The following is a 12,905-nucleotide window of genomic DNA, read 5'->3' on the forward strand; positions in this document are numbered from 1 at the left end:
AAATGTGTCATATATTTATGTTAGAGTAAAAGGTATTAGTTTATTTAATTAATTAAATCATATTGATTTAATAATTAAGTCACCTTTTCTCTATTTCACTTAAGCTATGTTTAGAAAGCTAAACTTAAGAATATTAATAATTAATATTAATTATTATTTATTAATTGCTTTTAGGGTTTATGTTTTTAGGTTTGATCTCCTTTTATAAGGATTGATCCCTTTGTAATCCTAACCAATCTGATTATCATTATTGCATTCTTTTGCTTTAGGTTTTCAAAGCAATCTTTATGTTTTGTGAATCTTCCATTGTTGTGATAGGTTATTTGCATACAGGGGTTCACTGGGTAATGTGAGGTTGTATTCTACACCTTTTACATGGTTCAAAGATTTAGACCTGAGGCTTTCCTGTTCTTTAGATTGAGAGATTTTACCTAAATCAGGTCTTCTGTGCAATTTGGGTTGATTTGGACCTCACCATTAAATTCAACACATGTCAAATAGTCAAGATTAACCTTTTGTTTGTCAAATTTTTATTCACGGGGCTAGATCTATGAGGATTTGAAGAATTCAATTTTTTTTGTGATCTAGGGGGCACTTGTTTTCAGAGTAATTTAGGCCCAAAAGGACCTCATAGTTGGATTCAAAAGGTTGATTCCATGAATTTTGATATATAATTTGCCTATTTTCGGTGACAGTGGCATTTGAGACATGATTTTTTATTGGCACGTTTTTTGAGACACAAAAATCCGTACATCCGTACCCGCACTTGCGTCAGAAATATTTTCAAAAAAATAAATCAACTAGCTGGTAAAAATTTTTTTTGTTAAAAAATTAAAAAATCAAGTTGGTGCATGTTGTTAAAAGATTTTTTTTAATTAAAAAAAAAAGTAAACCCTTTGCAGCAAAAGTACATTGCATCAGCGCCGACGTTAGTGGTACATTCAACAGTACAAACAACTTGCATGGCCACTATGACCCTCTTTGTGCCCTAAAAGAGGTTTTTTTTTTTTTCTTTTGGCCATAACTTGGGCATACGATATCATTTTTTGGCAAAAGAGATATCATCGGAAAGTTGGTTTTGTTTACTTTCTAGATATATGGGTTTCATCACCTGGTTTTTCTGCTGGTGTATTCTACAACCATTTGAAGTCAGAGGTGCTATTTTCAGTCTCGAACTCATAACTTTTTGTCAATTTCTTTGTTTTTCGTGATTCCAGCGGCGTTGGGACGATGTTTCAGAGCTCTTCACAACTATCCATGCACTTTTTCCATATTTTACTCTTGGTATATTTTATTCAGTTTTTTGTGTTTTCACACTCTGGTGAATTACTTGGACATATGACGTCGTGGAAACTTCTCGTTTGCGTGGGATGACTCATTTTTGGTTGTTCTTCATGTATTTCCAGTCTTATGTCTTTTTTTGACATTCTGAGCTTTCTTTATAAGCACTTATGATTTTATAAACATAGTGACATAAAGTGCCTCTGTATTGCACATGTATTATGGGATCTTGCACATTAGTTTTGTGCCTTATTGTACTCGCACTATGATATAAAGTGCCATGGGGGTTTGATGTTTGCCTTTTTTTGCCTTCATACCTTTCTCATGCATGTGTGCCTTGGTTTGCACACCCTATGTATTTGCTTGTACTTTCATGTTTGCACGGTCAGATGTTCTTTGTTCTTCTTCATGCACTACATTATGGCTTTCAGATTCAGTGTACCTGTCATACCTCTCCCTTGTCAGAATTACGTGCTACCGCTTCTTTGGTTTCACGTTGGAGTGAGCTATCTATTCAGTATTTGTTCCTATGTACTAGGTGGATGCATTGACTGGTTACCCATGCATTTCAGTGAGATGGAACACTTACCATATGGACACTCTTGCATTCCTTTTTCGAAGGCGACCTTCTATTTTTCATTTGGTCAGTTCTTTAGACCGTTGGTACTCGTTCTATTTGTATCTTCGGATTCTAGATGTTTTGCCTGTGTTTGCCATCTGATTCAGATTTGAGTAGTGTCATTGAGAGCACTCATGCAGATTCATATTTTCTTGATCCTGATCATCTTTTGTTTCAGAGGAGGATCTTACTACAACATCTTAGTAGTCATTCTATGACAGAGTTTGCAACTTCTTCATGCTTCAGTGATTCTTCACACTCATCTTTTGTTCCTATCTTTTGGAACATTCTTGTTTGGAGGCTTCTTAGTACTTCACTTGAGCTTTCATCTCTTCTTGGAGAGGAGTTTTGTTCCCACTGGGTTTTCTCCCTTTTCTCCACTTTACAGAGATTTCGTTGTACTTGGGTACCTCATCAGGCCTTGTTGTCGGGACCCATTTTTAGCTTTCTAGCATCTAGTCCTTAGTTTTTTTAGCTTCTCCCCAACTTCATCTTAAGGGGGGGTGTTCGAGTAAAAGGTATTAGTTTACTTAATTAATTAAATCATATTGGTTTAATAATTAAGTCACCTTTTCTCTATTTCACTTAAGCTAAATTTAGGAAGCTAAACTTAGGAATATTAATAATTAATATTCATTATTAATTATTAATTGTTTTTAGGGTTTATGTTTTTAGGTTTGATCTCCTTTTATGAGGATTGTTCCCTTTGTAATCCTAACCAATCTGATTATTATTATTGCATTCTTTTGCTCTAGGTTTTCAAAGCAATCTTTGTGTTTTGTAAATCTTCCATTGTTGTGACAGGTTATTTGCATATAGGTGTTCACTGGGTTTTGTGAGGTTGTATTCTACAACTTTTACAATTTATTCAATGGTAGTGTTTTAATGATTATATTTGTTGATGCAATATGAAATAAATCTCTCCTATCACCCTCTTAGATGATTCAAATTAATTAGGTTTTTTGTCCTTTCATAAAACATACTAGTAAATACATTTGAACATTTTACATTAACATTGGTAGTTAAGTGATTATTGAAAGGAGGTTGGATTCAAATTTGAATTTGAAAATCAGTGGTTTAATTTGCTATGAATTTGATCTAAGGTCATTTTCACCCTGTAGACTTGACCTATGCAAATGAATCGATAATTTGTAAGCTGAGATCAATCTTTGAGAATGTGTGAAGATAAGATTATGTAATTGCCAACTTTTACGCAAAAAATATGCTACTCATACACTATTCCTTGCACTTAGGACAAATGGGCCAAAACGAGTCTAAAATAAAGGTGAAAAGTCTTGTATGAATTTTTTACCCAAATAAAACTAAAATCCTACATGAGAGAAATTTTATTTTTAGTTACACTATTGGAAGGGAAAATATAATACCTCACATAAATATCCTAGGTAAATTAATCATAATGAATAACAAATCTACTCTAGGATAAAGAGACAAGATTGATAAATACTAATAAAATAAATTCACATAATTTAAATAAATAAAATATTGATACTTAACTCTTGGTTTAAAGTTGATTTGATTGTGACAAATGTCAATAATTGATTTGCAAATATACTTAAAATAAGATTTGTTTTTGATTAAAAAAGCAGTGAGAACGAGGGCACTGACCCTTTACATAGTAGAGCTATTAACGAGCCCACAGTACAAAAACAACACTATAACAACATTAACAGTAAACTAACAACAAAAAGAGACCAAGCCTTAGAAAATAAGAAATAGCAACAAAAAACACAAAAACAAACTACAGGGACGCCTTTCGCACCCCAGTGGCATCAATGACACTGTTCCATTAATTAAACATGAACTTATACAGGTCCTTAGCCTCCTGCTTATCCTCCACCATGTCCACAGTATGTTCCCTCAACAGAGAGAGGGTGAGTGCTGAGCTATGTAAAATCTGTAGATGAAATTTGTTAAGGCCCGCAATATCTGAAAATAAGATTTGTTAATGATTGCTTTGGGCCTAAGAAAATTATTGTTTGCTAATGTGGTTCACTTCGAATTGCAACATTAACCTTTAGGCCTATGAATATGAATTATATGCCAAAATTTCAACTTTGCTGATTCTAGTCTTTGGAACTTCTTCACATGTTTGAAATAAGATTAGTTTTTGATAGATAACATTTAGGGGTTTTCTGAGCTAGGGTTTTTTCTCCCTTGGCCAATCACTTATTAGTGAGTCAAAAGTGTAGAATACTGATTGAAGACATAAGTTAATCATGGAATATGGCTAGACATGTGTAATTGTAAATGTAATGTTGATGCTATGTTCTTATGTTGATGCAATGTGTAATAGAAGTCTCTAATGATTTTTGGATGTGCAGTAATGAATTAGGATTTGTTCTTTTATATAACATCCTAATGTACAATTTCAAATTTTTGTGGTTGTCAACTAATAATAACTAGATAGAAAGGGGGAATATAGACCTATTTAAAAATATAAATTTAAAAGTGCAAAATACTTTTTACACTTGAAATAAAAATTAAATCAATTTTACACTTGCATTCATATAACTTCGATTAATAATACTTCAATTAATAATAGAATACTATGATGATTATCACGACTCTCTTAATAATAATAATAATAAATTAATTTAGAACCATACCAAAACTCCTCCTTTTCCATTGTAATCATTGAATTAGACTAGGAAAAAAAAAAAAAAAATCCGAAAGAAAAAAAACAAAAAACAAAAATACACACTTTTCACCATTACAACTCTGTTCTTGTTATTCATTTATTTATATATTTTTTATTTACACTTTCCTATACTATAATTATTATTTTATCAGGATTCGACTGCTTCATTTTTTGAGAGAAAAGTGTAAACAACGGAGGAGTTCAGAGCAGGAAAATAGTGTATACAGCGGAGGCATGAAGTAGGAAGAATGCCAGCTTATTTGTTTATGGATTTCAGAACACCCATGACCATTGCAAGGGCGCCATTGCAGTCAATCTGTCCCTGCTTTGAGAAGTACAATTGTTATTTGTTAGGTGTTAGGAAGTTGAAAGTTTGTACATTAAAGAGCAGAAGTAGAGGAAATGGGCACGGGCTGATAAGGTTAAGGGCAAAGGCACGGGGTGATGACGAGGGGCAGGGGAAGAGGAAGGGATTATTATTGGGCATAGTGGGTGCTGATAAGTTATTGAGAATGGTGGCAGGGGCTACATCTGCCCCTCTTGCTCAATACATTGCATCTCCTGCCACTTTTCTTCATAATTTGGATCCCAGAGTCAAGCAGGTAAATCCTTTTCTTCCTTACCTTCGACATCTTTTTAATTCCCTGTTCATTGAATGGAATAAAAACATTTCCATGTGTATGCTCTTTATATAATGTCTCTGTGAAATCATTAATCATTCCAAGTTACTATTTCGGGCCAAACGGTAACAAAGAGTTAAAAAAGAAGAAGAAGAAAGATTGACTTTTCAAGAATAATCAGCACTATTATTCTTATTCGATCGATACCGAATTCTAAAGAAGAAGAAGCATCGCTTTAGCAGCTGATACTTACAGTTGTAAAGTTTTTTCAGGCATTTTAAGTCAGAGGTTTATGTTGTAGAGTCCAGCAGAATATTGCAATCTCTGATGTTCCTCCTTATTAGATTTGGAGGAGCTTCCCTTTCCTCTTTTCGGGATATTACAGCCTATTTCTTTCAATATTTGGTTCTTCCTATACACTTTTTTTTCTTCTTTAAAAGCACACTGATATGCCTCATTAATTGTGTATACATTAATTAAGGATGACTCATTATCAACTTACGATTATGGCGAACTAATGTACCCTGCTGCTGCCTTCTCTTCATTTTCCTAAACACCAATCTTGATTTGGGATCTCATAAATTCCCTTTTGTTTTAAGTTTAGTGAATCTTTAAATAACATTTGTTGATAATCTAAAGAATAAGTAGGAACTTTGCCTGTAGGCGCTTTAATATCTTGGTCCACTATCTTATTTTTCCCTTTCTTTGTCCTAATGTTTTTCAAGTTGTTTCACCATAGAGCACCATGGTATTTAATTGGTGCAACTGCAAATTTTTCTTCTAGGGTCATTTCCCTCGATGTTATACACATCGAATTATCATTCAGGCTTTTAAACCCAAGTCATAAATAGAGCTGGGTTCAGTATTTCTTTAATTTCAGAAACATCTGCTTTAAATTTAAGTGCTTTCCTCAATTACAGCCTGTATCAGCCAATCCATAGTGTCAATTGCTTGAATTTGTGCTCCATGGTTTTCCTTCCTCAACAGAATCATTATTTTGTAAACTGGTTTCAAGAGCCTCCAACCACCCGAGCATTTTTACCATCATATATATCTGCTGCCTTGCATTCCTTTTAAATCTCTTGAGCCAATTGACATGAACTCCCATCCGAGCCATTGGGTTCTCAGACACCAATTAATGCAGAAAATCTGATGGGCACAAACATAAAACACAAGAAATCCAATTGAAGGAAATCTTTGCCACACTGTCTCCAGGCTATACAATTCTTTTGAGTCAAGAATATGAGATTCCACCTTCAAAATTTGCATAATTCTACCACCCACAAAAGTGAAAGAATTTACACGTAAAAGATTTAGAAGCTTAATATTTCTCCCAGGAATAACATATACATATCATCGTAAACTGCAACAATAACTGTCTGTTTAATGTTAGATGAACTTATACTACTGGTAAAAACCTTCCTTTCCTCTCTAACTTAAAAAGAAACTATTTTCCTTTTCCTACGAACAACTAGACCTCTTAAAACACCCCACTCTAGATTATTCCCTATACGAGAGACTAAGTGGATTTCTTTCTCCAACTTAATTCTGAAATAAAACTTAATGTCTTATTATTATTTGTAGAAAATGCATATAGTTCTTCTGTAAATTTTAGAACTGAAAGTGAGTTCCTCCAGGTAAGTGCTTTGAGAATGATGTTGGACTTTCAATTGTCCATAAAAATTTACGTTTTGTGCCTGACATGTATTTAAATCTTCTGCTCCATTTTGCATAATTGGTGTATACTTAGTCAGCAATTGCAGGAATACTTATTGCAAACTTTGTATGTATATTTATTTCTTGCATATGGCTAAGCTTACATGCATATCTAGGACCAAAATAAAGCGCACATTAATATATAGGATATAAAAATTATCTCTCTCATATTTTTAACATGTACTACAATGAAGTTTATGGAACACACCTCCTCAACATTACAATCGTATCTAATACTCGTTGCTTTAACTTTTCTTCCACAATGCATCCATTCGACTTTTTATTGAGATTATTGTCAATCATCTTTCATTTCATACCATTATTTGGAAGCTATAAATTATCTTAATCTTATGTAGAATAATGTATTTTAATTCATGTATCCTTTCAACTTTGCACCATTAATTTACTCATACAATTGCATCTTGATGCAGGCATGGCTTCTGGCCCTTGTTGTGTTGCCTGCAAGGTCTCACATGGTTATTCGTTTGGGATTAGTCTTGTTTTTGATATTTTTATCCAGGTGGACACTTCCACATGGCATTTGGCAAGTATGACTGCACACTTTTCTCTATAATGCAGTCAAGTAGAAAATTCAAACTGTAGACAACAAAGATATGCATATGGTTTTGTTAATATCATTATGTTTTTGATTACAAAATGTGTTTTGTCAATTGTATGCTGGCACTGTGAGAATTAAGAGCAAGATCCCATCATGTACAGAAAATAAAATTGACACATAAATAGGTCAATGTACAAGAACACCAAGATACCATGTGCACATTCTCAATTAAAAACAAAAAAAGAATGAGTGTTACATGATAGATAAAGGTGGAGCAAAGTCCTCTATATTACACCTATAACATGTAGGGAGACTAAATGCTCTATAGTCTACATGACATCAATCTCAAGGTTTGCTACAATATCGGATAACTCAGTGGGCCTGATAAGATGGTTTTGACAACATCCCCCTTAAAACAAATCTTAGAGGGCCCCAAGGAAGATGGCTACTGCTTGTCAAACATTTCCTCCAATGTACTCCCTAAATAGGAATCATGGAAGATGTCATTTACTTGCCAAACCTTCTCATCAATTAACCCCCTTAAAGAGTAGCAGGGAGAGATGTCATCAAATAAAGGTGGCATCCAGAACTTATACTTGTACACCTGATCTTGTGCAATGATTTCTATGCAAGTATCTTGCATGGTACCTCTTAATATATTGTATACGTTTAGTAGTTGGTACATGACAATCTGTAATCTCTGGGTCAATTCTTAGGGGTTCAACGCCAGTTCATTTAGGAAAGGGTCTCAATCACGTGGTGCTTCAATTATTGTGACTTGCCTTATTTGCTTTTATTTGTCAAATCAGTTCCATATACCTAATAAAGCTATATTTGTATTTTGGAGAGTTGGGCTCGATGATGGGTCTTACTCGTTTAAAAAGCAACAGCATCTATGGTTTCAAGAGGGTAAAGTATCCTGAGGATTTGTTTCAACTTTAATGTTGCAAGATTGGATGTCCTTGAGGTTTTGTAGCATGATTACCCTCAAGGGAGCAGCTTCATTTTCTAGATATTGAAATTTCTGATTAGAGCATCTTTTATTGATATGGCAGGATCAACTTCTCCGAGTAACTTTACTTTCAGGCATTTTGTTTGTCATGTTGGCTGTGGGTACAGATGGAGCTCCGTCTTTAGTTCAGATGCGCACACCTCCGCCATCCATGCTGCACATGCCAAGCATACCTCCAGCTTTGGGGGCGTATTCATATGTTCTTATGAAGATTGGTCCGCTACAACTCACTAGGAAAGGTCTATCACTAGCTACAACAGCTTCTTGTTTGTCATTCACGGTAAGTCAAGTTGTTATGATAATTGTATGGTAGAGGGTTCCAGTCCTCATTCTGTTACATTTTTGCATGCATTTATTGAAATCTAATCATATTGGCATGCTTTAGTTGTAAGTTATAAGTATAACTAATCTATTATAGTTATTTGTTAATGTAGAATGTATTACTATTAATTCATCACAGGTATTGGGGGAGTAGGAGGATTCTGATAAATTATTCGTTTGTTAGCAGTGGCTATATCTTCTTGTCAGTTTGAAGGCACTTTGGTGTCAATTAGTCATTTTATGTCTCAAGTTTTCTGATGTCTTCTTAATATAAGTGAAGGATACCATAATCTTTGACTTTAATCCTGAAGGATATGTGCCATTCAATTCCACTCCTAAAATTTACCGGAGGGCATGATATGGTTGGTCTAGTGTTGAGTGAAATGCAAATCAGGGCCTTAACATTTATTTTTGTTCCTTAGTTGAGCTATGGGTAGATGCTTGCTTCCGGAATTTCCATCATTCAATTCTCCTTTAATTCAGGTTGCTTTTGCTTTAGTCTGTGTTGAAAATTGAAATACTAGCATTGATGATTCCTTACCTTGGTGTGCATGGAAAATAACATGTGTTTTTGCTTCTTGTTTGATCTATAGGTGGATGCTTACTTCCATCACTCCATCTTTCCTTAAAATTCAGATTATCTGTGTTGAAATACCAACTGTGATGATTGTTTACCTTGGTATTTATATTATGTATGGTGATGATTCAGGAAATATATAATGTGGAAATTGATCCAATGAAATGATGAAGATTATAAATTGATGTAATTACCAACCACATTAAGAGGGATAATAGTAAACTAGTATATTAAATTGAATACATAGCTTGCACTGAAGCAAGATTTATTTTGGACTTAAAGTACTCAGCAATGACATTAAATATACACGGCATATAATGAGGTTGGATCGTCAGATACTAATAAGGATTTTGTACATTGTGCCTTAAAATTTGGAAACAAAATAAAAGACAAGGATAACTGTGTAAAGCAAAAAACATAAATTTCATCCTGAAGAAGATGACAACGACGAGGAAGGAAACAAAAGCACTTTCTCAGAAAGAATGGTAAGAATGCCAAAGAATTGTAGTTATTGCAAATTTGCGAAGACTTTGGGAAAAGAAGCTGTAATGCTTTTTGATTAAATCAACAGGGGGACACTTTAATGAAGGATGTCCATAAGCATATTGTTAGATTTGTGATCTGGCATTACATGACATAACTCAATGTTCGTTTGGTATGAGAATGGAGGAGGATGTAAATCAAGAGATTGTTGAAGAGAGAAAGTTTGTGCATTGTTTCTTAACAGACAAACAGGTGGTGGTTTTTGAAATCAGCAACTTGTTAATCAAGGACACCAATCTGCAGAACCACATTATCCTAACACTTGCAATGCTGTGTAGCTGTCTAAAAAATACTTTGCTTTACTGTGCTCAACTCCTTATTCACTTAATTTTGAAGAATTAACTGGTTTTCAAAACCAGCCTCAACTAGATTGCTTCTGGGTTGCCTTGCAATTACCGCTGAGGGAGTATCTATACAATTAGACCAAGATATACTTGAGAACAGAAGCACAAAAGCCAAAGAAGAGGAAAATATTGTTAGTCTCAAATTTTGATTTCCCTTCTATCCTTCCTGTAAGAAATAAATCAACTCTGTCTGCATATGAAAAGATCAGGGAAATGGAACTCAAGAGTAACATATAACAAGGTTTTGAGACCTTCTACACTTTGAACTTATCCAAAGTTCAGGTGGGTATACTTTCTGTGAATACTTTCACACTTTAAAATTGAGATCCACAGTAAACTAGTGCTTAAAAACCCGTGGATTTCATCACCTCAATGAAACTGAAACACTAAAAGAAAAACTTGTATTCATTTTCAGTATTGATCTTCAAGAAAGATAGAAAGAAATCCTACAATCTGATACCAGTGCCTTATCCGGGCCACAGAGTCACCTAAATCAAGCAAGATTTTTCAAAACTTAACATTCTTATACATTTCATCACTTCGGCTTTCATGAACCCCATACATGCCTAACATATACATAGGTCCTTTCCCACTTAACTAAAACAGTTCATCAAATTCAAAGCAGCAAACAGTTGATCTACTGATAGAAATATTTCATGCACATTTAATTCCTCTCATAAAGAGAAAAGCCAGAAATATGTCTATAAGATTGCCTTACAATCCATGCTCATTTGAATAACCCTATATCACTCAAAATGAAACCAGCAAAATTAACGAATGCACACCAGAAGACAACACAGATTTAGGCCTGAAAAGTATTGATCTGTATTTTCATATTCATTTTTGAAAGTGTTACATAATTCAAAGTAATCTCTGAGAGAACCAAAAACCTAGATATATTTTGCCAGAGGTTCTTTACAAAATTCTTGTGATCCCCTCCCTAATAGTCCTGGTATCCACTTATAACATCATGGATGCATACAAGCTTCGGACAAACCTAAGAAAAGTTTGTTACAAATCGCAATGTTCTCCAAGAAACAGTTACAAGTCCTTTTCGGTATCAACGGCCTCTTCAACTTGTTGTCCCATTGCAAGATCTTCTAACTGTTTGGGAACTTCTTCTTTTTGTCCGATATATTTATCCTTCCATTCCTGGAACACGTCATCATTCGGCCAAGAAAAGCTAACAATCTTCTTCTTCATTCCTTCCAGCCTTTTCCAAGTGACTCTCAACTGCCCAATCTCTATTTCTATGAAACCATAATGTGATTTTACCTTTTCAATCTCCTCAATTGTCTTGACAAATAAGGACGCGTCATCAGTATTAATGATTTCATTTACCCTTTTGGACAAGTTGTGATCCAGCTCTTCTAACCATGCTTTCTCCTCTTTTAACAGAGCTGGACCAACAAAACCTCCTGGAAACATCTCATACTTGTGATCAGAATATTCCTTTCTATATAGTTGGGCCTTTCTTTTTACACCTGCCCTTTCTTCTGAGTGTATATTCATTTCTTTTATGAATTCATTAGTGGACCTGAGATTGTCATTTGCCTCTGCATCTGCATGGGATGAACACATGAGCTCTAACTCTTTACTTCTAGACATCCACTTATTAAGAATTGGTTCCAAGGTGGTTTCATCTTCTCTTAATTCGGTCAAAATATTCAGAATTCTCTTCATAGAAATGTGAACAACAGAGGGCCTAACTGAATCAGCAAACTTCAAAATTGTGGCTTTTACCTATTCCTCATATTTGCTTGCAAACAGGGCTTGAGCCTGTTTCAACTTTTCCAACTCATGTTGAACAGTTTCAACTGACTGGAAACCAAAAGGCATAGGAGAAGGGGGATATTCTATGATAGGGCTCGTAGGTGGAGGTCTTGCTGGAGAAGAGGCTATCATAAGAGTAGAGGATTCACCTGGATGGTGCTGACCTGCCGATTGACTCTGAAGTCTAGCAATAATACTGTCTCTGTTGGCTACTCTCTCTTTGGCCTCATTGTAAGCCTTTAAGATTGTTTCCAATTTCAATTGGAGATTAGCCTTTTCTTTTGCCTCTTTTTCTGCCACTGCTACACTAAACTTTGCAGTTTCCAAGACTGTGCTTGCAGCTTCCACCACTCCTGTATCTTGGACTCTTTTTACAATCATGCGTCCTAGGAGACTAGAATCTGATACATCTTTCCTTCTTTTATTTTCATCCTTCTTTAGTGACCACATGACTAAAGCAGCATTATCTCTGCTGAAGGTCACTCCTTCCATGGGTTTAGTTTCCTTTCTGACTACTTCAAGTACCAGAGCATCAGCTATATCCCACTCAGGGAGGATTAAAACACCAGCTTTTGATACCATCTCTCTTCCCTTTTCAGGAGTAATGGTCTTGAACTCTTCAATCATTTCTTGTTTCACCTCTTCCTCCACCTGAGTTACATCTCTGTGAGGCTGCTCACTCTTCCTTTGTTCACATCTGGCTTTAAATTGTTCCATGTTTTGCTTCCATACAAATTGCATGAAGGCCCCTGTTGTAACAAAGTTACTATCAGCCAGGAACTCCTCACTGGTTTGCTTGACAATAAGGTCTAACTCTTTACCTTTGAGCTCACCATCAGTCAAGTTCATTTCAACACTAGGTGGCTCTTCTGGCATCCCCT

At 34.9% G+C, this 12,905-nt stretch overlaps 1 protein-coding gene across 2 annotated transcripts in view; it reads left to right on the forward strand.

The window, feature by feature from the left end:
• The first annotated feature begins 4,695 nt into the window (after positions 1-4,695).
• Positions 4,696-12,905, forward strand: part of LOC131026958 (protein ABCI12, chloroplastic) — a 39,176-nt gene continuing 30,966 nt past the window's right edge. For both annotated transcript variants that reach the window (XM_057956959.2, XM_057956953.2), the window contains exons 1-3: positions 4,696-5,161; positions 7,327-7,443; positions 8,510-8,746. In XM_057956959.2, the coding sequence (XP_057812942.2) occupies positions 4,808-5,161; positions 7,327-7,443; positions 8,510-8,746 (708 nt within the window). In that variant the 5' untranslated portion in view covers positions 4,696-4,807. The remainder of the gene's footprint in view (positions 5,162-7,326; positions 7,444-8,509; positions 8,747-12,905) is intronic.

Source organism: Cryptomeria japonica, chromosome 2 (genome assembly GCF_030272615.1).
Source record: "Cryptomeria japonica chromosome 2, Sugi_1.0, whole genome shotgun sequence".
Taxonomy (NCBI): Eukaryota; Viridiplantae; Streptophyta; class Pinopsida; order Cupressales; family Cupressaceae; genus Cryptomeria; species Cryptomeria japonica.